This window comes from Panulirus ornatus, chromosome 32 (genome assembly GCF_036320965.1).
Source record: "Panulirus ornatus isolate Po-2019 chromosome 32, ASM3632096v1, whole genome shotgun sequence".
NCBI lineage: Eukaryota > Metazoa > Arthropoda > Malacostraca > Decapoda > Palinuridae > Panulirus > Panulirus ornatus.
This window is the reverse complement of record NC_092255.1, coordinates 23,974,058-23,999,943: the sequence shown is the minus strand read 5'-3', so window position 1 is coordinate 23,999,943 and position 25,886 is coordinate 23,974,058. Positions and strand designations below refer to the sequence as shown.

General features: G+C 39.4%; 1 protein-coding gene and 1 long non-coding RNA gene across 6 annotated transcripts in view; one reads left to right on the top strand and one right to left on the bottom strand.

The window, feature by feature from the left end:
* LOC139759191 (uncharacterized) overlaps nucleotides 1–25,886 on the bottom strand; it is a 62,958-nt gene that overhangs the window by 9,140 nt on the left and 27,932 nt on the right. The window contains exon 4 of one of the 2 annotated variants that reach the window (XR_011715012.1): nucleotides 21,369–21,632. The exons of the other annotated variant lie outside the window; for it this stretch is intronic. This is a non-coding gene — a long non-coding RNA (uncharacterized lncRNA). Of the gene's footprint in view, nucleotides 1–21,368; nucleotides 21,633–25,886 lie in introns of those variants that run through there. 2 annotated transcript variants of the gene reach the window in all.
* Nucleotides 1–25,886, top strand: part of Rip11 (Rab11 interacting protein) — a 60,650-nt gene that overhangs the window by 9,468 nt on the left and 25,296 nt on the right. For 3 of the 4 annotated variants that reach the window (XM_071681242.1, XM_071681241.1, XM_071681244.1), the window contains exons 3-7: nucleotides 9,980–10,085; nucleotides 21,529–21,666; nucleotides 22,209–22,372; nucleotides 23,840–23,905; nucleotides 25,266–25,423. In XM_071681242.1, the coding sequence (XP_071537343.1) occupies nucleotides 9,980–10,085; nucleotides 21,529–21,666; nucleotides 22,209–22,372; nucleotides 23,840–23,905; nucleotides 25,266–25,423 (632 nt within the window). The remainder of the gene's footprint in view (nucleotides 1–9,979; nucleotides 10,086–21,528; nucleotides 21,667–22,208; nucleotides 22,373–23,839; nucleotides 23,906–25,265; nucleotides 25,424–25,886) is intronic. The other variant, XM_071681243.1, reaches the window with a different exon arrangement.

Sequence of the window (25,886 nt, the reverse complement as noted above, 5' to 3'; positions counted from 1 at the left end):
GGGGGCGAAAATTTTGGGAGCCTTGAAAAATGTGTGGAAGTCGAGAACATTATCTCGGAAAGCAAAAATGGGTATGTTTGAGGGAATAGTGGTTCCAACAATGCTGTATGGTTGCGAGGCGTGGGCTATGGATAGAGATGTGCGCAGGAGGATGGATGTGCTGGAAATGAGATGTTTGAGGACAATGTGTGGTGTGAGGTGGTTTGATCGAGTAAGTAACGTAAGGGTAAGAGAGATGTGTGGAAATAAAAAGAGCGTGGTTGAGAGAGCAGAAGAGGGTGTTTTGAAATGGTTTGGGCACATGGAGAGAATGAGTGAGGAGAGATTGACCAAGAGGATATATGTGTCGGAGGTGGAGGGAACGAGGAGAAGAGGGAGACCAAATTGGAGGTGGAAAGATGGAGTGAAAAAGATTTTGTGTGATCGGGGCCTGAACATGCAGGAGGGTGAAAGGAGGGCAAGAAATAGAGTGAATTGGAGTCATGTGGTATACAGGGGTTGACGTGCTGTCAGTGGATTGAAGCAAGGCATGTGAAGCGTCTGGGGTAAACCATGGAAAGCTGTGTAGGTATGTATATTTGCGTGTGTGGACGTGTGTATGTACATGTGTATGGGGGGGGGGGGTTGGGCCATTTCTTTCGTCTGTTTCCTTGCGCTACCTCGCAAACGCGGGAGACAGCGACAAAGTATAAAAAAAAAAAAAAAAAAAAAAAATATATATATATATATATATATATATATATATATATATATATATATATATATATATATAACAAAGGATCGCTTACAACAGATTTACAACCACGAGTAGGCCCTGAGCCTTGAACAGGGTATACATTGTTTATTACCTAAATATCTGGAAGTTTAACGAAAGCACCGACAGACTTTCTAGTGCTTCTTACATGGTACTGGCCAACACAAGTGGATGAAACTGGGTAATGCAACTCTTTACCGCCACTTTCTCGGTCGTTTTCGCTATGGTTTAACTTCTTATGTGAGAAGTGCAGAAGGGAGAGAGTCGATGGCCATGGGATGTAGTTATGACGAATGGAATTCGTCTAATTTGACAGGTAATGATCCAGCCCCATGAGTAACTCCCGCCGCAAATGTTGACCAAGCTAGGCTAGTCGGTTTGGTGGTATTCGGCTGGCTATTATGGTAGTGGTGATGTTTGTAACGATACCGTTAAAGCAATGGTACTTTAGATGTAATGTAGAATGAGTGTTGTGGTGTTTTTCAGGGTAGATCATAGTTTATATACTATTGATGGTACTATATGTGGGAAACTGCATCCGTGGTGATAGTTTTCCGAGTGCAATTTCGGTCTAATAAATGCTCTGATGGTGTTTCGGTATCATGTGGTATATTGACCCAGACTTGCTCCCTGGTCGTCTTCACTGAAAGGCAAGGTCTCTACCCAACACGAGTTTCGAACACAGGCCCATGAGATTTGTACGTAGCACACACTGTAAGTGTACTTAGGTCTCTATGAATATCTATGTCATTGCTCTTTCGTACAGTATGGGATGGGAAATTTTCAACCATGGCGCCCTATCTCTCGAGGTTATACTGTCAGCAACTGTATGCTGCCAGCATTCTCAATTTCGTCACTTAGTTCGTTTCAGTCATCCTCCAATCTACTACTTAAGCAGCTCGCTGTTCACATCATCCAAGTAATTTAGAGATTTGAACATTATGATCAGGTCACTACTTGTCTTCGTTCTTCCATTTGGACAAATCAACGATTCCCGCCTCTAATTCAGGTAACCCCTTTGTTGCTCTCCTCTGAACCCGTTCGCTTGTCTTTGTGCTTCTGTAAGTGTGGTGACCAGACTGTCTGTGGTGACGTATTTGTATTGCCTCTTGCTCACTGCAAAGGTTTCAGGTTCCCCCGTCAGTTCTTTAGGCAAGTGGAAAAGGTTACCGATTTACCTTACACCTGCCGCTTTTGTTCACCGACGTGCCGAGGTTAAGTAGGCTATTGAGGATAGAAATACGAATGCACGAAGGATTCATTGCGAGAAACATATAGTTTCTATGAGTTAAGATATCCTTCCATGGTAGAATTCTGATATCTTAATATTAAAGGGCTATCCAACATTTTTTTTTTTTTAAACTATTCGCCATTTCCCGCGTTAGCGAGGTAGCGCTAAGAACAGAGGACTGGGCCTTTTTTGGAATATCCTCAACTGGCCCCCTCTGTTCCTTCTTTTGGAAATTTAAAAAAAAAAAAAACGAGAGGGGAGGATTTCCAGCCCCCCGCTCCCTCCCCTTTTAGTCGCCTTCTACGACACGCAGGGAATACGTGGGAAGTATTCTTAATCCCCTATCCCCAGGGATACCCTATCCAACATGTCTTCAATAAAATAATTTGAATTGAGACTCAAAGGGATTTTTTTTTTTTGATATGTAAATGTTGCCATAACACTATTAATATGGTCCTACGTGGTGTAGCGGGTAGCATTCCTGAACTTGTCACATTCACTGGCCGGTCAGGGTCAAGCGCTTAGGTTCGTATCCTGGTCGTGGCGGTCGGTCCACAGTCAACCAAGCTGTTCATCCTTCTTAGGGGATTGTCGTTAAAATTGGTAGTTGCCTGTGTCGTCTCAGCTAACGTAAACAAAATCTATGTTGAATTTTATTGCTGTAAACATGGTCTTTATTGTTATACGACACTTATTGTACATTAAAAGTGTATTTGCCGCTAATGGTGGCCCACAGCTGAACAGAAGTTGGAAATCCCTATGTAATTGGAGCGACCTTGACATATATCTGTTCATCTGCCACAACCCTCGACTCATTACAGATATTATACAGGCAATTAATGTCGAATCTGCAACAGAACTCGTCGCTGGCTGACGGTGACTGCGCCTACTGGATACGTCATCAGCGACCTTCACCATGTATATCTTGACGGTTATCCTGTACTTCCATAGCATATACCTCTTCATCTTCTAGTAACACTGGATGTGGTCAACATGAATGATCTGTAAATAATGCTGTTTAGAAAACTGCTCTTTTTTTTTTCCTCTTCCGTGTAGATATCCTTGACTAGCACTCAGCAGTTACTGCGTCACTCCATCCTCAACAAGAAAGGCTTGCTTAATACTTGACCGCTTGAGTAAGATGGCACGACAACTGAACACGAAGGTAGTACCTTTGAACACGATGGTACGACCTTTAAATAAGACGGTACAACCTTTGAACAGGGTCGGGTCAAATACCAGGCCATCATACCCTAGGGCCGTACCGTCGTGCTCAAGGAGTCAAACGTTGAATGATGTTTCGAGTGCGAAATACCAATAAATGAGAGGCGCATTAGTAGTGAGCGTGTTGGATTCCTCTCCTGCCACCATATCGTCCTGGATCATAAAGTAGAATTATCCTGGTGAAAGGCATCGTTTAGTATAGTTACCTCCTCCGCCTACCATGATAAAAATAACAAGGAGCGGCCTTGTGATAGGGGCTTTCAGAATTAATGCGTTAATTCATCCTTACACGCTGGACCCTCGCAGTGGTTTTAAGTATAGGGCAATTATGAAATTCATCAATTTATAGAATTTCAAGGCCTCCATTAGCAAAACAGGGTCATGGCAGCTACAAAGACGTGTGAGGCGTGATCTGCACATGATTAACATGAGGCCCAGGACCTCATATAGATTTGAAGCCGTTGATTCCAGTAACCTGATCTGCCTCTACAGTACTTACATAGACCCAGCTTTATACTGAATCACTTCAGGTGTTTATTCTTATTAATGGAAACAGTTACATATCACCGTTATCATTACATACGTTGCATGGTAATATCTGGCTTGTTCAGGTTGAAGGAAGCTTTGGATATTGTCTTCCAAATATTCCTTTGTTTAGCTCGTCTGTGTCTCGGACTATGCTCTTCTGATTGTAAAGTTTGAGAGAGAGAGAGAGAGAGAGAGAGAGAGAGAGAGAGAGAGAGAGAGAGAGAGAGAGAGAGAGAGAGTATATGATGAATGTCTAACCAACCACCCACCCAACCTCAACCATGAAATGAAAAAAGAAAGGTTAAGCATGAAGGTATGCCGGAGTCGTTATGAAAGCACCGGTTTAGGAAACATGACTTGTTTGTCCTTGGAACCACCGGTTTGGAAGTATGAAGGTGTGACCAAAAGCACGTAATCATAAAAACACAAACAACAAATCAACAGAACCACAGTCACTGCTTATCCTTTCCCCTAAACAACCACACAACATGTAATTACTGTATTTGTATGTAGCGTCTCTCATACCCTATACATATACCATATCTTGGTTGTTACCGAACTTTGCCTGCTTTGAGGATACACCACGAGTGGAAAGTCACTTTGGCGAGGCTTATCACTGAGAATAAAAGTCTCGACTATGAACTTTTCACTCCAAAGGAGTCCATCATTTGTCTTGAAGTGGCTTCAAGACTCAAGGAAGGGCTGTTAGAGCAACTGTGAATCATTAAATGAACAACTTTCATGTCTTAATCTTGTGCATACGCTCACAAACACAGGCGCCCTTGCACTTGTAAACTGATAACGCAACTAGCCCTCAGAGGCATCGCTACGGAAGTCGGCTAATACATTCTATTGAGGTCAATACTGGAAGCATCGGTGTGGGAGGATCGAGGATGTTTATCTTGTTCGGTTATGACAGCATATGTCCAGATGTTATGCCTTGATCGTCTATCATGGCGCCAGTGTGGCTGACGCATGGCGATGGCCACTGGTCGGTCGCCCATAGCAGCGCTAGCATGGGAGAACACAATTAACGAAAGAATTATTGTTCTTAAATGGCCTTAAATGCTCCCTCCGACCGTTGTAGAGCCGGCCTTTCATGCGTGTGCGTCCATGCGTTTGACGAAAGTATGTGGGGAATATTCATAAAGAGCGGTGCGGTCACCTTCATCTGGGAAGACTGTGTTATTCATCCTGTGTAGGAATGGTTTGGACGGTCCAGTCCAATACCGTTTGTTTCCCGGCCATATTTTGTCCTTTTCAGGCATTAAATAGCCAAAAAAGAATGAGTCAATCAATTAGGCTCCTAAAGTGTCTGAGGACCTGGGTCTTTAAACGTGGAAATATTATGGGAAAAAGATATACAAATGATGAGACAAAATGCCACAACTCTGCAGTTTCAGTAAAGATGGTACCATAATGGTCTATCCTCGTATGGTTGGCCTTCATAATGAAAATACAGGATGCAGCATTCAGTCGCATGACACGCACGAAATAACCAAAATAATACCTTTCAGAACATCATCGCGATGGACGTTAAGGAATGGATGACGAGGGGTACTGTTTCAGTAAAAGAATTTGGATGTCACTGATGGATAGTTCAAAAGTTGTTCTGATTAACGAGATTTCAGTTGTAGAAATACCGAGGGTTTTAATATTAAGCTAGAGGCGTAGTTACTGGAATCATTGTTTGGTGTTTGTAGTAGGCAAAGTGTGAGTGTAACAGCATTCTTTATGTACTGAACAGGATGATATTGATGGGGTCCAGCCCAACAATGGCATATAGTTGAGGTCTTGACGCCATGAACAATTCTGGTGCCCAAAATACTTATATGTTCCGAGCTTCATTGTTATGGATACCCCATTCCTGTGAGGTGAGGTGAATATAGAGGTAGTCAGAATACACTGAAACTGTTTCTAAATGGATTCCTAATTGAGTTTTTTTTTTTACAAGTTCCCTTTAGTCTGCCAGATGATGATATGTAAAAAACTACTCTTGAATTTCACTGGAGTTGTTTCTACACAACAGACTCTTGTCAGGTGTTGCGTTTTCTATTCCGTTGGAAAAGTTTCATCATTGACAATTCAAAACAGAGTGATCCCGGAAGTGAAGGAAGAAGTGCGTGTCATCGTCCGTGGTTAAATGCAGCAGATTTATGTTGGGACTTGAGCCTTTGGGCCATAATTCGGAAATGCAAACAGGATCGTCACTTGTGTCGTTTTGTTATATTTACATAAAATTTTCAGTTAATTTACGCGTGAAAATTTCATATCTCTTATTTCTAAAGGCCTTTGCTGTAAGTGTGGGAGTGCTATGGACGTAATTCTGCCGAAGGCTAAACATTGCAAGATAACTAAATACTTATTGACTAAGTTTTGAGTAGATACGATACTGAGATAACTGACCCCCGTTAAATTGTCCGTCAGGAGAAACTATACCAGTTCTAAAACAGGTTGATAACACAAATACATAACAGAACTTGAGGAGTAATGGTGTTGGGTTACCAGTGAACACTGATGAACAAGGCGAATAATGATTGGTTGCATGAAATAAACGGTGTTGAAGCTGTATTGATTGTCAATACTCATTAATTATTGATGGACAAGTATGATCCACGGCAACGCGACGGATCTTAGAGGACTGTATCCCTGTGGTTTTGGTTTTACGGTAGATGACGACCTACATTGCCATTTTATGATTGTTATCTCACAAATAGTATCAATCATGCGAGCATTGTTGTTCCAGTCATTGTAAGTACATTCTGTTATGCATAAAAACAGGTGCCGTTTTTATGTGTCTCGTAATGAAAATAAGTATTTTAGAGCTTTGTGATAAATTTGTTTGTGTGTACTTAAGGTTGTTTCTAGGAGTTCTAATTGGTGACTAAATGATGAAAGTAACATGTATAAAGTATTGTAGCGTTGGGTCATGTAGTTTGTAGTCTGGTGCGTGCGTGTGTGGAGGCACAAAGATAAAGTATGATAGGGTCGTCCACCGGTGGAGTGAGGGAGGGCGGATGTGAAGCGTTGGCGCGCACTCCACCCTAGCCTAGCCTCGATATAGCTCTCTGTACTTTGCCACAAACTCACCTTTAAAAACCTGTCTTGTTAACGTTAACACGTTGTAAACAAAACCTATTGCTATAGTTTGTTAGTATTCAATCAGTATAAAGTCTGTAATGTTACGTAATAAGCTGAAGCAAGTGAATGACTAATTTCCTCAGTAATGCGGTGCCAGTCTCGCTATATACCCAGACCGGATGAGAGCGATAGCGGGCCCCACATCATTGTTGTCGTTTTTGTAAACATTGCCTGTCAGCGTGGTGGGAGCACTTTAGCTTTTTGATATCATCAGTTTTGCTCTGCGTAGCGAAGTTTCACTAGATAATCATGATCACCATGTTTAGGAGGGTAGGATCATTTAAGTTTGTATCGTCAAAAACGTTATTTGTGGTGGAACATTTCCTTTAAAATTTAGATCACCCAATATAAACAACCTGTTCCTCTGTCTCTCCGCATCATCACAGAATTTTGAATGAACCACCCTTATAATGCATGTCATTAGTCATCTTCATCCCATGTTCTACTTATTATTCCTGAGAGGGCTTTCATGAGTTCGCGTACGTTCTAAGTTCAGTAGAACATGTCATAGGGGGCAATTATTTACTTAAACGATGCGAAAAGTGATTGATTTAGGATTTAATGTATTGCTTTTATAACTTTTTTAAACCAAATCACTTCATGGAAGTGTAGTGGCTAGCATTACTGGCTGAATCAGCACGGATCCACCCCTGGTTTGAATCATGGGCGTGGGTGTCGACCCACAGCCATTCCGAACTTTTCATCTTCCCCTCAAGCTTGGTCGATGAATAACTACCTTCCTTAGGCTTGTATGTGTGCGCGTATACTCATATGAGTGAAGCCATAATCTATATATATACAAGGTTAAAAAACATGGCAACGCTAATTAAACTTGCTTCCAGTCACACACCAATAGGAATCGCGCGCGCGCGCGCACACACACACACATACACACACACACACACACAATTATATATATATATATATATATATATATATATATATATATATATATATATATATATATATATATATATAAAATCTTCGCAAGTCCATGATAAACAAAATATATATGAGTCATACCGAATGGCACTCGCACACGTTAGTTCTCCTCTCCTTCCATTTCCTCTCTCTACGTCTCCCTTCTTACCTTTCACCACATAGTGTGAACAGAGAAACTGTTGCCCCAACACCCGCATTCATGGGCGGGGGTAAGTTAGCAGGAGCAGGGTGGGGGTATAAGGTGATGGGGAGGGGTGGAGAGGGGAGTCCCGCTGGCCATGACATCGCCACTCCCACACGCCACATAGCAACTTTCTCTGCTGCAACACTACGTCAGACGGACTTAAGCGTAACGTTAAACCCGCCTTAAGAACCGCTGAAATAGTATCATTATACAATCTTCAAACTATGGGTCTCTAAGCTTTCTGGGTATGGTGGCTAAAGACATATAATTAAACATAACTATAAATGGGGAGGGGCGAAGCACTCTGCCATATTGTTCCTTATTTTCGCATATATATAAGACCAAAAGGGTTAACAGTGACGATATTTTTTGATAAAAAGTAGGCAAATTACCTGTTAAAACTAAAGCAAGGATATTCATTAGTATTCCGTTTTGTGAGGTCGTCATACGCTCACGCAGTCTAAAAATACTCCTGTACAAAATGTGCCCAACGTATCATATGATAAGTTCATTATATAATCCCGATAGCAAATTCATCACTCGCTGAATCCGCACATTACTCATTTCCTTGAGCAGTGTTTATGTACTCTTGTCAGCAGTCACTCACCAGCCATTAATTAGTTACTCCTCAATTACTGTCCAGCTAACCTTAAGTAACTTTGCATTAAACTGGGCTTTATGATCGCTCTCTCATGAATCACTCCTCACCTACCTTTCCTTCTCACTTTAATAAGCTAATGTCACTGATCACGAATCCATTGCTTGTGTCTCTTCCCTCTCATAACGGACTCTCACCGTTCACTTCAGTTTGCAGTCAGTTGTTCACTACTCTGGTAATCTATCATTTATTATGTATTCTTTCATCAGTCATCCATCATTCACTCTGCCCGATTCGGAAATATTGTATTAACATTACTGCGTTGTCCGGCGACCGTTGAACGTCACGGCAGTGCTGACATCTCCCCTGGTTATTATGTGAAATCGATTTCTTCCTTAATTGTGTTGTTCACGTGTTCGTGTTACTGTAACTCACACTATTTTCGTTGGGCGTGGCGCTAGATCGTAGCAGTGACATGAAGTACTTGAATGGTGGGGGCAGTGCTCTTATTTCGTAAAATATGCGGTCTCTACCTCCATCCACATGGTTAAATCCAGGTGGTTTTCACCTGTCATTACACATCATGTAACATTTTGTTGCCTCATCTTCATCTATGGTTTCTCCTTCCCTTGCGCCAGCTGTTTTACCTGTTTGGTGTCCCATCTAGCATGCACGAGAGGCTATCTACCTGGTATTTTCTTTAACAGGGCATCAGATGCTGTCTTACTGGTTTCTCCGTCAGGCGGTATCATATACTATCTAATTGGTCTCTCCTTCAACAGGTATCGGATGCTGTTCAGCTGGTCTCATAGCAAGCACCAGGTATTACCTAACACTATGGATGTATGGTCCACACACCATATGCTATGTGATATGGATCTGCCTTTTAACTCTAGCATCTGTTATCTAATAATCTTTTTCTCCACCACAGGAAGACTGTTCTCGAACACTGTGGTTTCTCTGTCGCCGCAAAACAGTCATTTTATACCCTGTGTTATCTTTCAGTATACAACAGCTCTTGTCTACAAGTCTTTGTATTCTAGTAGTTTAACTAGTGCGGTCTGTGCTAACTGACATCTAGCAGTAGTGTCTCCTTGATCATTCAGTATGTTTGTGTTGTGTTTACTAAATAAGAACTATCACGTAACATTAACTGACTTCTCACCGTAGAGCAAATGTTATCAAACTGTGTCTCTTTTATGTTGTGTGTCGTGTTTCCATTAAGATCAGTAATTTGAGTCGTCGTGTTTCTAACACCCCTTCACAGCTGTCGTGTAAATGTGTGTCGTTTCTCCATCATCCCCCACGATTGTTGTCTCTGTGTCATCTCTCCTACCTCTACAACAGTCGACTAACTGTGAACCGTGTCTTCCTCAGAGACGAACGACGCTTTCGTGGTGATAGCCCTTGGTAAGGACAAGTTCCAGACATCCATCAAAGAGAAGGCGACCAGTGCGGTGGAGTGGCATGAGGAGTGTGAACTGTGAGTACCTTCTTTGTTGGTGAGGCTAAGTTAGGTTACAGTTTCTGTTAGTTTCAGTTAAGTTGTCGTTTACGTTTGGTTAAGTTAGGCAGAAGCAAACACGGCGGTGAAATGGCCCGAAGAGTGTGAACTGTGAGCACCTTCCTTGTTCGTCTTGGCCTCACGCGGCCCCGCACTACCTACTTAACACTTACCTGCCCATTAGCTTTAATAGAGGCGAAGTGGCGACCGTAACTCCACCCATTATTTTTAATAGAAGGTGGTATTGGCGGATAGGAGAAGGGATGACAGGGTTAATAGAGTGTGACAGGAAGAATGACAAGGACTGGAAAGTGTTGACAGTATGACCTTTGCTGTAGAGTCAGCATCTGTCAAAGATAAGGAAAGGTTAGACGGGAACAGCGCGTGAGATGCTTAAAAAGACAGGAGGGATGCTCATAGGAATAGGCAAAGAGTGGGATTCATGGCGGGTGGGTAGTAAGTTTACTACGAGTTGAGAAAGTGGAGGGAGTTGACGGCTGGAAGCATGAGATAGATAAGGATGGGATTGAAGACAAGAGAGGAAGTGAGATAGATAAGGGTGGGAGTGAAAACAACAGAAAGGATGTGAGATACAAGGGAGAGAATCAAAATACAATACATAAAGGATTAAGTGTGAAATAAACGCTGGTAAAAGGGCATATGTGACATAGGCCCCAGTAGGACCGTCTAGAACAGAACGTTTAAAAGTCAATTGCAACACATCCCGAAGTTGTCACGTGAAATCCTTAGTGGTGAAAAATATGTCTTGGAATAATATGTACGAAAACCATGTACCTCTTGACCACGAAGTTACGACCCATGAACACGACATGAGCTTAGCGGTACTGCCCTCGAGCATGATGGTACAACCCTTGAGCAAGACTACACGATGCTTTAGCACGACGTTACAAACCTTGAACGCGATGGTACACCTCTTGGGTATTAAATGTAATGTATATCACATAAAATGCAATTATTTATATAAGTGTCACAGGAGCCCTTTCTTGAAAGAGTCCTACAACTTTTTAAGGCAATGTTACTTCCAATAGCATGAACTTCCTTGAAGCAAGTTCTTCGATGAGGCTATACTATCTTTTGTTGACTTCATTCGTGGCGTAACCAGCAGGAAAGGTCGAATATATATATATATATATATATATATATATATATATATATATATATATATATATATATATACTGATATGATTTGACCTAGTGAGAGCCTTCCACGCGGAAATGAAGCACATACACTCATGGTCTCCAGGAAACCTTCCATTGGTTGTAGAGTCAAGAGGATACACAACATTACTGCTAATTTTCCAGTGAAAATCTTGTTTAGCAAGGACGGAGGAATAAGTTAAGCGAACACGGGGCTTCAACGGTTCTCACTGTAACGTTTAGACGTACAGCTATACACATCAGTGTTAGACGTTAAGCAATGGAACCCCCAGTTCATTCATAAATTTCTTATGCTGAGAATTGGAAGTTTACAGTCATGAGTTTCTTTTGCAAAGAACTGGAAGCCTTATTTACTAAATAGTGTTTTACGTTAGAAACAGAATCCAGGCCGCTCATTAAAAGCCTCGTAGCTCATGGGTCATTCTCAAGTTAACTGGAAGCTCAATATTGTGGAGTACATTAAGAAAGGGATGAGTACGTCACTCAAGTCATACGGTTAGAACGAGATCTCGTTCGTAACTCATGAGTCTTATTCAGAACCGGACGGACGCCTAGTTTCTTTTATGTTTCCTGAGTTCAGAATGGATACCATGAATACCTAGGATATCTTTAAGAATTTAATTACATTAAGCTAAACATGGAATTCACAATGGTTGCAAGTCTGATCTTGCCCGTTATATATGATACACTGGTGGTTATGTGGTAGAGTTTACGGTGTGTGGTGGAGTCGAGGAGAGGTTGCTGGACTCGGGTGTCATGCACCCCAACCGTGAACGGTATCATTTGACACCCGGAGAAATGTAAGACTGCGGAAGCTATCCCCGGAGTAAGGGCTAGGGTTGGTACGTTTGCTAGAGTACTTAAATGTTTGTTCATAGGTCGAATAGCATGACTTTAAATATAAGGTGTGTTGATGTTAATACTTTAATATCACCCAGTGTATCCTTAGTAAGATTAGGACTACTTTGATTTATTCATACTTAAGCCATAGACTATTTAGCTTTGATTCACTTATTCTTAACCTATTATGTATGGCGGTACAGTCTTTTGAGCACGACTATACGACCTTTGGGTATACTGACCTAGTCTTTGTTTGACCTAACTCTTAAGTCTCGAGTCAGGAGTAACATCTCACTCAAGGGTCTAACAGTCGTGTTCATGGATCGTGCACTCATGATCAAGAGGAAAACTAACTTCACACTACATCTTTTTTCTTGGTCCATATCCCTACAGTCGCCTCATTCTGCAACGGTACTCATATTCTGCGGCTTTAGTAATATCGATTACTTATGTTGGCTAAAACAGATTACGCATCTATTCATTCATTTTGCTTGAACTGTGAAATCCATCTTATCTAATGATTTTGAAGGAAAATCTTACAGATCCCTCATGTATTATACAAAATGTAATACAGAGACAACCATAAACGAAATCCTCCCCTCTCGTTTTTAATTTTCCAGAAGGAACAGAGAAGGGGGCCAAGTGAGGATTTCCCTCAAAGGCTCAGTCTTCTGTTCTTAACGCTGCCTCGCTAACGCGGGAAATGGCGAATAATGATATATATATATATATATATATATATATATATATATATATATATATATATATATATATATATATATATATATATAATGTTAAAAAGTCATATGGTTTTCAGTGCGGAAACAAATGGTCGGGGCGCGCGACTGCACCCAATATATCATAAGAACGTCTGCACTCTACCATGAGATCATTCTGTCGTACTTGATACTATACTGCCATCGCTCCACCGTTACGTCATAATAACGCTATTATATTTCAAAATAAAAGCAAATTGAATTTTTACTGTGCTAGAGTCAGCCATAAATATAATGATATACGGCTGTTGATATATAAAAAGAATCATGTTTAGAAATATAATATTCTGCAAGTTTCATTTGGCGCACGGAAGTTGAAGAGTAACACTACAAAGAAAATCTCACCATTTTCCACTGTTGCCCGGTGACACCTGATAACGGAGACAGAAGTACGTGAAGACACGCATTATATTAACCGTTTGAACAGAACGATGCCACCCGTGAACACGAGGGTGAGATCCTTTGCTTTGATGACTTGGCCTTTGAACTGAGTATCCTTAATCACCATGAGAGGGGTCATCATACTTCAGGAAGTAATCATGCTTGAGGGGTTAAGTCATCGTACTCAATGCTTTATGTGTCACACTGAACACAAGTCGTCTTATATATAAGAAGTCATACTCAGGGGGTTAAATTGTCACATTCAACTGGTTAAATCGTCGTTCTTTGAGGTAATTGTGTATACTCTATCACATCAACGAGAAATCATCAGAAACGCACTACAACAGGGAGTAAACCGAAGGCTGTAGTAGGGCGTGAAGCGTGGCCTAGCGTCATTGTGGTGAGAATAATGGCAGAGTGCGGCTAATAATACGGAAGGAGGCTCTTGATAAGGTTGATGATAATAGGGGTGATGCTGACGTGACGGCACTATTGTGGATGATGCAGTTGATAGGGGTTACAGTGTGGATGATACTGATGATAATAGTAAGATCCTGATGAAGTAGGGGAAGGTAAGAGGGATAGGATGAGTATGATGGTATTAAGGATGACAATGATGGTTAAACGTGGTTATGATTAAGATGATGTTATGAAAATTGATGGTGATGATAAGGGATGTCGCGAAGGAGAGAATAATGCCTCGAAAGCTCACCCATTCTAATTATGCACACGGTATACACTTCCGCCATTCTCACACTAGGATGGCTCGGGTAGATCCTCTCGTTTTTTTTTTTTTCGGATGCCGATCACAGTCACACATATAACCCCTTCAAAGCGACGTTTAAGACTCTTGAGCACGACTGAACAGCCCTTGATCACAACGGTACAACCCCAAGGTATGATGGCCTGGCCTTTGACCTGACACTTTATCAGGTAACAGGCTAGGTCATCATACACAAGGGTTGTAACATCATGTTCACCGACCGGCTCAAAAACCAGGTCATCACAACCAAAGGTCGAACCGTGGACATCAAGGGTCGTTCCGTCGTGTTCAAGATGTTATATGTTAACGACACCACCAGTTGCCCCAGAAACATTTGCCCAGGAATCTTGCGCTGAGATCACATGACCAGCTGCCGGCCGCTTGCCAGCTAATAATATTCATCTTTAAAATTTACACAAACACTGCTCTGCTTGCCTTTTTAAATTCCTCCTCTATCGTAGCTACCTCAACTCTATTCTTTTTTTCATTTAACGCGTAGCACCTGAGGCCTTTATCATATAGAGAAGTACAAATAATTTCCGATAAACTTTGCTCTTTGAGTGAATTTCAGAACTATCATTTCGTTAATCCCATCGTTCTGTATGATCCCTCAACAGTAGACTTGACCTTTGAACCCAAAGGAATATAGCGGATCGGATGTGGGTGCTGGAACGGAATGAGGTGATTCTTAAGATATACTTTTGATGGACAGAGATAAACGTACAAAGATTTTACTGTCAGGACGAGACTAAATCTATAGCTTGGAGTGGATAATGGAAGTACAAAACATTATAAAGATGATAAGAATTAAGGTGATAATAACGAACATGGTTTGTTGGTGACGATAGTGATATGATATGTAAACGCAAGGGGAAGGGATAGGTAACGGTGGTGATGATATATACAACATATCCACAACACAGAGCAAGACATCGAAAGGCTGTTTTTGGTCTGCATGTACGCAAGTGCAAGATTTCCTTTGTTTTTCCAGCTAGTACCGATGTAAACAGTTGTAGATAACTTATGAAAGGACCTCAGATAAATACAGCTTCACTGAAACTGTCAATTGAAATAGTAAACCAATTAAACAGTAAAAGAACTCATATTTTATCACGAGCCTCTGATGACGTCAGGACCCGGATTAATGACGTGTCGTCAGCCGGATCTCCGCTGCAAACTCAGGAATGTAAATACTAGCAATAAACTACACGTAATTCTACATAATACGCAGCACGTTATTTTGATTGAAAGACCATACTGAATAGCAGTCATACATTATCATTAATTAAGATTTACAGAAATTTCGTAATCTGTAGTTCAATGGACCAATACAAGATATTAGGTAATAAGAAAATAACACGAAATACCAGGTTCCACAGGACAGTAACAAATAATTTTATATATATCGGTTAAGGCGAAAAGTGTATAAGTCGACAATGTGTGTGTGTGTGTGGTCAGCGTTAATGAATGTGTCAGCACACGCTCGGCTAGGGTTAGACGCGCATAGGTTCAAATCTTGGGGCCGGAAGTAAGCCCAAACTTGACTCAGGTGTTCATGTTCACCTAGGGGCTGGTCGATAAATGTGCGTGTGAAATAGCTGCAGAATACAGCGTTTATTCAGACAATAGAAAAGATACATCCCTTCAAGTGTAGATTTTATAAAAGACATGCTAATGACCAGGCCATCATAAGGAAGGGTTGCACCATTGTGCTGTAAATGGTAAATTGTTGCTGTTGTCGGTAGCTGTCAGGTGGTTAGTGCGCGCGCATGAGAGCGACCCCGGTACGTGATCGCCACGTTCTTTCTCCATACCCAAGGCAACCATCGCTTCTGCTGTCAATCGTCTGTTTCTCCGGCCAATGCTACCCATCAAATGACGTATTAGGAAAACAGCTGCAGCCATGAGAAACTAGGCGAAACTCAAGATAAGGGGAACTTGAGGGATAATAAAGGACGGACTGAATGCATGTTTGCATGTGCGCGCGCGTACGTATGCTTAGGGGACAAGTGTGTAATGACACTTAAATCATTAATGTAAATTCTTTAATCTTATAATTCTCGAATCTTAAGTGTCTCGTTTGGAAATGTGCACAGATTTTAAAGCATTTTCGTAAGGATTTTTGTGCACGTATTTTGTTAGTCAAGGGTCATCCCGGAGGATTGGAGTTTTGGACAATGTAGCTTCTAATCCTGTCTAATCCATCGCAGAACACTGTAATTTCACATATATAACTTTGTGAGATGTAAGAAAGCACTATGCCGTAGTGTGTTTACAATGATGTAAGCATTATTACTATGGTTGATTATGAGCTAGTAATGGAGAGAATTATGTCTATGATAAGTAAAAAGATAAGGCTGGTGGAGGAGTGATGATTCAGAGTAGAGGGAGACCCACCAGCTGTTGAGTCTAGCTGCTATGTTCACATAACCTCACGTGCTACTTGGTTAGTACTCTCACCAGGCCACATGTGCGACTTATTGTGCCAGCCTAGTTTACCTAACCACATGGTTACAACACTCAGTTCGTGACCATACCGTAACGTAGCCATACATACCCACTTCGTTTACCTTAAGTAGCTTAGTGCTCTCAATTGGCACACGGACCACGTATCTATAGTACTAGCCTAGCCTTACAGCTACCTCATAACTAATCATGTGGTAATTATACACTAGCTTCGCTAGTTTATAACTTTACCATTAAATTTTTACTTCAAACCTGGCCATTCATGGCGTCTGATTATGTTGCATCCTAGCCGCACTCTCTGTAAAGTTATGCTAAAAACTGGCTGTATTTCCAACTTCCTTGCTCATGTTGCAGCATGGTTACAGCTATTACCTAGTCGTATTACCAACATGGTTTCTGCTAAAACTTGACCATACTTCCAGCTTGGTTAGGGCTGTAACCTAGCCATAGTTTCTTCTTGGGAAATGCTACAACTTGGATGTATATACCCCCAACATAGTTACTACTACAGCCTGGACCTTCTCACCACTTGATTACTACTGTAGGCTGGTCATAATACTTGGTCACTAATATAACATGGCCACACTCCCTTCTTAATTACTTCTCGGTTATACACATACCTGGCCACTCAGCCACACATTTGGGAATAGACTCACCCGGCCACAACTTAGTACGCCAACGAGGCTACTAACCCATCCACATCACACTTGGAATTACGCCAACCATTTGGTTGCCAATCCTAATCCATCTATAATCACAGCGTGGTTACCATCGATACCTAGCTACAATATGTCATGAAACCTGTGACTAATAGTATACGCTGAAGTGACAATTATGTGTGGTCGTCCTTGTAGCGTGGTGTCTTATGTAGCTTGACTCTCATGTGACGGGTCACGGAGGTCACGTCGCCTTGGTGTGTGGTGATGGCGTCATGTTTCATTTTAAAACCCAACCTTTCTGCAGCAAGGGTAGGAGGCAGGAAACTCTCTCCGCTTGTTTTGACAAGTAGATGACATGAAATGGTGGATGCATGGTGAATGGGTAAGATGGATGACGGAAACATGAAGGAAGAAATAGTGGTGGGATGGGGTAGTTAGGCAAGATTGCGTTGTTCGTGGAAAGCATTCAACTAGATGGTCTAAAACTTGAAAATTATTTTCAGAAACTCAAGTGAAATGTATGATAAATCACAAACCAGGATTAAGCATGAGGTATTTGGCTGGAAACTCCGCATATAATAGCCTACTTCTGAAGAAAAAATATAACGTATTACAGATATCAAAGGGAGAAATTCGGCTAAAGGTAACATAATTACCTTAAGATATACCACAACCATAGAACAAGGCACCTACCATGTTTGTGGAATCCGGAGGTCAGACTAGGGGAAGGATTTTGGGGTCAGGGCTATGTTGAGTACAGATAACACAAGCGAACTATCACCAGTGTCTTACCTTCACGGGTCTCCCTCGAAGTTTCTTCGTTGCCATCTTTACAGATATGTCGCACTGTTGTGTGTTTATCACATTATTTGTCTTTGACCACTTTTTAGTTTGGTTACTTGCGGACTAGGTGACACCTGTAGGTGTCACTATTTTGCCAAATAGTTTATCTTTGTTTCCACACCACTACTTAATTTATCAACTTTTCTGTAGAAATTTTTGCAGATATCAAGATTCATAAAATTATCAGTTCTGATGAACGAAAAGATCGATTTTAATTGCATCGAGTTTACCTGAGTAGCAAGAGTGTTTCATATCCTCTGCTATCTTCCAAGTCAAGGCGAAATGGTCAAAGCAGTTAAAACAATCAGCCTTAACTAACCGAATGATGAGGGACACCTCCTCTCCTCGGCCTTCGACCCTAGCCGGCTTTATCGTAAGCTAGAGGCAGCTATGGGAATGTTGTTGAAGGTAAATTGGCTTGCAAAATAACGTTTGACTAATCTGTGCAGACTGACTAACAAAACAAGAGCACAACGTACTTGTGGGACATAACGTACGCTTGCCTTTAGTATTGCGGACTTATTTTCTTTTACAGAAATGTTGAGTTCGTTGTGTATTTATTTATATAATTGTATTTTAGTGCACCGCATTTTTTTTTTTTTTTACTTGTATCATTTTGCGTAAATAAGGTGAAGGGGGCACTTACTGATGTGCCGTACCATACCTTCCATTATATCTCGTCGATGTGAATCCTGTAAATTATGTACCTTGTATTTGGATATCCTCTCATCATCTGTATTATTACCAGTACACTCTCTGTGTTGTATACTTTTGGTGTACGATTCCTTCTATTCAGTTGTTCCCACCATCAGCATAATCTACAAATTATTATGTCCAAATATACCTGACACTTTCTACGAATGCATCTTGTGCGTAAAGTTACTCCTACCTTCTATTGTAAAGTCCCACCATTCCCAGTGACTATGTTTCTCCTTTTCTCTGACCCTCAGGGTCCTTGGACCCACATGCCACCCAGTTGTGGAGTATTGTACCCAATGTATGTTCGTTGCTTGCCTTCACCTGTTACTTGGAGTTTGCCCTTTACCCACTCTGTAACAGAAACGCGTTCTCTATGTACACTTACAAAAAGCCATTTGAATTGTTTATATAAGAATTCTTTAGCTACAAGACGCTATCTTTATCATGTCGCGTACTTAGAATACTTTACACAATTCGAAACTTCTGAGTTTGTCATACACAAAACACGCAAAATATATAAAACCTTTCTCTGGAAATAATTATCTTTGTATCTACCTATCTATCCATCTATCTATCTATATCTATCTATCTATCTATCTATCTATCTATATATATATATATATATATATATATATATATATATATATATATATATATATATATATATATTCTTATCCATGTCTTCAGAAGTATTTTGTTAATGGTTGTTGGAAATTTTTCTTACCTAAAATTAATCCTTCTCCAAGAAACATCGAGGAATTTTCAATACCGATAGAAAGTAAAAAAAGTAGTGGACAGTTATATAATACTCGTACTCTAGTCAGATCGAGGTGCAGATGCCATTATTGATATTGAAATGGAATATTTTTACTGTGTAATCATAATCGACACCATGTCTTTTACCATGGAGTCTGAAACTTACCTCCTTTATACCCCATTGGTTGTAGAACTGGCAGGCCACACTGGAGCTTTAGACTGTTACAGTCGCAACGAAACAATTATAATGTTAACATAATTGTATACTTGCAGTAAGATGTATATATATATTATCTAATGTATCTAATGATAAATATGTGAAAATTCCATCCAACTGACAAAGCACCAAAATAGTATGGAAAACGACAGAAGAATTTCTAACAAGCATTTTACATACTAGTGAGAAAGAATTAGAGTAAACCCCTTACAAGAATGACAGTCAAAAGAAACTGATAGTGAATCATCTTAAAATAGCTGCTCCTTTCTTAGAAAAGAAAAATAAACCTGTTCAAAGTAGAAAAGATTTGATTGGAAGGTAAACCTCAAATCATTTTGTAAATATAAAAAACCCAAACTACCACTGTTCATATTTGCAGTTTATGTCAAGTTTTATGTATATCATTGCACATCTACATAGTGCACATATGCAAATGATAGTATAGTAAGTAAATTTCTAAAATGATGCAGCATCAGCCTTAAAAGTAAACAGTTTTGACAAATTGATTTTGTTTCACAGCTGTGCTTATGAACTTTGGAAAGATCACTGCTTCAGTACCATAAACTCAGATCTGTTTTCAAGTATGTCAGAATACTAATGGCACAGGCACTGAATATTATTTAAGAAGGAGCTAGGATTCTGTTATCTCAGAAAGTCAAACATTAGTCATATTCATGTTTCATAAAGGAAGAAAAGCCCATGTGAAATAAACCTTTAAGAGCACTAACATGACATATTAGAGTATTTGAGGAAGCAGTGGAAAATCTGACTGACTAACAGAATAAAATCCTACCATTTATGTAATCTTCAGTAATATGGTTGTAAGATCATGCTTTATAATGCTTAAAACTTGAAGGAAATGAAACAAACTATCTTCTGGTGTGCTCATGGAATCATGTCATACTAAAGGCACGAAGTAGAAATGAATAAATTTTGGAAGAAGGATCATCAGCTTCCTGACAATCCTTTTATGTTGTAGTACATCAAGCAAAATCTGATGCCTCTTCATTGTAAATCTCAGTTCTCTATGAAACTGTTTTTACACCTTTGCTGTTTCTGGTTCTCATATGGAACATAGATGCAAACACAAGCCACAGCTTCATCATTTGCAAATCCCATGAGAATCAACACGAAATTATTGTATGCAGGAGGCTAAGACCTTATATCAGTTTAATCTTCATACAGAAGTGTAGAGATTAAGAAGTTAAAGGATAGAAAACAGGGCACATAAACACCCATAAGGTTAGCATTGGAAGAGGATCATCTTTTTGTCCCTGTACAATTTGAGAGCAACAATATCAGTGGTCTCACACTTCTTTGGACATTTACTGCTCATTTTTCACATATTTCACCATAGGATGTATATAGACTGTACAGATTAGTTTCACATATTTCACCATAGGATGTATATAGACTGTACAGATTAGTAATGTGCTACTGTGGTATCTACACAGATGTTACCTCAAATTATATAGAAAATAGAAAGCAACATTTTGAATAAGATAAAAGTCTATCAAAATTCACTTAAAGGATTTGACAAATGTTGACTGGGTTGTAAGTAGACTCACATTCATAGAGGTTTCTGAAACAGTATGACATGTCTCAAAAAGATACCATTTTCATGGCTAAAATATGTACATAAAACTGTAGAACTTAGCAACACTGGGGAAATGAAACTCCTACCACAGTATGTGAAAAACTAGGAAAATACCAGCTATATATATTTTAAAGAAATTACTTAGAATCTGCATGAACCTCATAGCTGTGTGAAGTTTCATTGCAAAAGTTTTGTTACAAAAAGAGAAATAGGTATCATGTTTTACTGTTGTATTTTTCCACTCAGAGCAATCCCATCCCATGGAAATACAGCTTCACTTAACCTGACAGTTTATCATCGCAATGCCCTGGGTCTCGACGAGTTCTTGGGCCAAGTTCAGCTTCCACTCTCTGAATTTGATGTTTATGAAAGACCCAGAAACAGGTGAGTGAGAAAATAGTAAGATCATTTTTTAGTAATGAATTTCATATCTCATGTGCAATATTTACCTCTTATTTTATTCAGTGAATGAAATAAGTGTAATTTGGTAAAATCTGCATAATTATGAATGAATTCAAAAAGAATTAACACTGTCCTAGAGTGACTTGCCTGCCTCAGTTGAGCCTCAAATCACTGCCCTGTGATTTGAAAGGTAACAAAAACTGCACACATCATTTATACAACAAATACATTCGAAGAAATACTTTATGCGTAATGCTTTTGCCAATGGCCATGCACTAACTCTATTTCATAAGACCTTTGTCCTAGTGCCAGATAGGTTTTCTTAAAAATATACAGGTATTATCCTTTAAGGAAATATAAACATAGGCATGTAATTATGAGTCTTGGCTTGATATTTCATTTTACAATGTCTGTCATAAGGAATGGAGATATCGTATGAATCAGTTGAACAATGCTTATTCTAAGATCTCACTTGAAGCATACTAATGTGTTTTGGTGTACTACCTCATTTTGATGTTTTTCAGATGGCATCGTCTTAAGGGAAAACCAGAAAAAGATCGTAAGAAGGGAGAGAAGGAGAGGGGTGAGCTGGAGGTTAAGGTAGCTTTCATTGTTAAATCTGGATCCCTCCTGGATGTCTCCAACAAGAAAGAGAAAAATAAGTCCATTACATCACTTAAGAATTTAGGTAATAAACTTATGAATTACTTTGATGTCATCATAATCACATAATAAGTAAATGGCAAGTGTTAATCATTTCAACAGGCTGAAGCTGTTTTGAAATTACATAAAGTTGAATGTCTGTAAGAGCTCAGCCAAAAAAGTGTACTGCTACTTTAGAGTGAATCTCACCACAGTCAGGTACTACCACTTCCGTATACTTCCTCCCTCATATCCCCATCTATGAAGTTCCTTCTCTGCTGAGAAAGCTGAGCACATCCGCTGGTTGGAACCACAGGTTATGAAGTGTAATGATGTGTCTGTATCTGAGTAAATTGATTCTAGTTTAACTGAAGAGTAAGTGTTCAGCATCTTCATTATGGAAGTAGCATCTTGGGTGTGAGGGGTCTTGTGGTATGATGAATTGGTATTTGTAAAGTTGGAGATAGATGGTGTCCAGAACACAAAAGGAAAAGAAGCTCATACATGCTTAAGGAGTGTGGTTTCAGATGTATGCATGTTTGATGGCTTGGAGTTTAATGCTTGGTTGGGAAGGTGGATGTGTGAGGTTTGTAGTAATTATGATGTGGACATCTTTTGTCAATTCACTAAGGGAGAGATGATCTTTGAGTACAATATAGACTACTGATTTCCTTTTATCATTATATTATTTCTACCTGGGGGTCAGTGTTTGGTTATGGGGGGCTTTTGGTGACAAGGGTTTTGTTGTTATGAAGAAGTGAGCAATATGTTGATAAGAGATGTATAGGAAATATTACTGTTTCACTGTGCAGGTGTTCACTGTTTATGGTTGCTAGGTATCTGGTGATTGGTTTCAGTGTTCTGTTTAGTGTGGTTTGTACCTTTGTTATACTTGCATTTGATATAGAGTGTATGATCATGTTTATACAGCTTTGTAAACTTATGTAAGGTATCTGTTTTAACCTCATGCTCAATTGTATATGCATTTATAAGCAGAGAGTACAAGGGCAATTATAAGTAGTCTGTGCTTGGTGCCTTTCCTGTGGGAGTTGCATTATGAGCATAAAAGGTTTTGGGAATATTGGAATAGTTCACTCTACACCTGTTCCCAACCTTGCCTTGCTAATGCAGGAAACAGTAAATAAATACAGTATAAAAGAATGGATGAAGGCAAGCAAGTATGAATATGTACATGTGTATGTCTCTGTATGTGTATAAATTGATATGTATATGAATTTGTATGGGTGTTTATGTATATACATGTGTATATGAGTGGATGGCCCATTTTTCGTCTGATTCCTGACACTACCTCGCTCTGCAGGGGGCAACGATTAAGTATCTGGGGTGCAACCTTAAAGCTGCAGGAGTCCCATAAAAGGAATTCTAGGAATTCATAACTAACTATGGAATATAACTATGAAATTTTATTTTCAGTTGAACTTAAACAGAAATAGATAAATTTTATACATGCTGGTGAATTCTTTTGTAACGTTGCTTATTTCTTTTTCTTCAGGTGGCAGTTTGATGAGTTTAGGAAGCAAAGAAAAAGCAAACTTGAAGAGTTTTGCAAAATCTGTTAGTAAGTAGATGATTTCATTTCTGTTTAACAAGACAGTTTGACTATTTATGGAGAGAAAGTTCTTGGATAATTCTTCATGTATCAATACTGATAGATATATTCATGTAACCTGCCCATCTCCCCCCACACACACACTTTCTGAGCAATCTTTATTGTTTATTTGACTTACCTTTACCACACTCTGTTGCTCTGGTATCAATTGTTATATTCCATCTAAATTTTGTTATAAATGTCTGGATTTCTTTTCCAAATTATATACCTGTTTTCTTTTACTACCTGACATCTGCTGCAATAGTCTTTTTCAAGTCGCCTCTTCTCTCTATCCCGTAGCACCAGTATCTACCTAATAGCTTATTCATTGCAATTTTCACAAAATGCCATGTAACACTGTACTATTCCTAATCTTTGGGATTCAGTATCCCACTCAATTTTTTATGAACTTATCTACTCTTGGTCTGAATTCTGTTAATGGCATTCTACCTTGTCCTCTAATATGATAGGTATTCAGTTTAAGCTTACTCCATCTCAAGCATAATGTAATAAATTTTCCGTAAGTGATGTTTTTGACCTCGTAACTACCACATGAAAACTAAGTCCTGCAATGTGAAGCACATGTGCCTATGACCCAATTGTTTCTGGTTTTACATTGGTACAAAAGGTTTCCTTGAACTTTAAGAATCTATATCTGTATAAGGTTTCTTTCTTGTCTGAAACCTTATTTGATTAGTTTGTTTTGTTTTGTAGTTAAAAAGTGCTCTACTATGATAACTTTACTACCAAACTGCATAAATAATCTAAATGTTTCCTTCATCATCCTAACCATTTTCTCATTAAAGAAATGTTCAGATTAAGAGATTCTTTAGGCCTCTTCAAATCTAAGTTGATGTCCTTCACCTCATGTATAAACAGATCTTTCATCTGAGTAAGCAAATGTACCATCAACCCACATGTCAGGCTGAGAAAAAAAAATGTAAACAAAGAGAGTTTTTTGTAAGCCTTGTTGGGGTAAGCTTAAGGCACATAATACTATTTTCATACTTCAATTACTACCTTTGTTTTAGACAACAGTATGCTATCCCCTTAATAGGACCTGAAGCTTCCAACCTTGCCGTTGAAATAGGCAGAATAAACTGAATTAGAGGTGCTGCTTCTGTATTAGGATTTGGCAGTTGAGTAAATTTCTGCCTAATTGGTTTATGGATGGTTGACTACTTAACTAGAAATCTGTCATTTGCTATGTTTTTATAAATATGATAGTTTAATTGTTTCTTACAAAAACTTAATGGAAAAATGAATTCTTAGTGAGCTTTGGTAATCTAATGAACAGTGATAGTAAATTTTTATTATCATACACTTTCAGGCCATAAAATAGACAAGATTGCACAGAAACCAGGGAAAAAGAAGAGTCGAAAAGAGAGTCGAGATGGTCAAGGTTTTCCACAAGAGCTTATGAGGTCTCGCCAGCATGCAGGTGATGCTGATCCTGGTGTAATCTCTGACAGTGATGATGACTTTGGGGTAAGTTATAATAGTTTCAGAAATGAAGACTATGGATTTATCTCTAAAAGAGACAGTGCTTGCAGTTGTAGGGGTCATAACTTTTTATGAATAGAGCAAGGTAAGATTCCAAGAATTAGACAATAAATAATGAAATTATGATTACAAAATTCTTAATTGTCATGTTTTAATGCTAAACATTTAGTAATTGATTTTAGGGTATGAAATATCATAGACTGAGACTATCAGCATTAGGGATAATGGCATTTTCCTTGTTTGTCAAGTTTAACTTGATGCTAAATTTCTAAAGAGTTTGCTCATCATGAGGTATGACTTATGAGAGGGGACAGTAAGATGTGATGAACTGATACAGAGTCCGAGGGAAATAAAGCATATTGGTAGGTTGATGGAGTTGAGAGCAAAAGTGAGATGCTATAAGCATTTCAACGAATTTGAGAAAAATTTTGAGCTTATGTTTGAATAA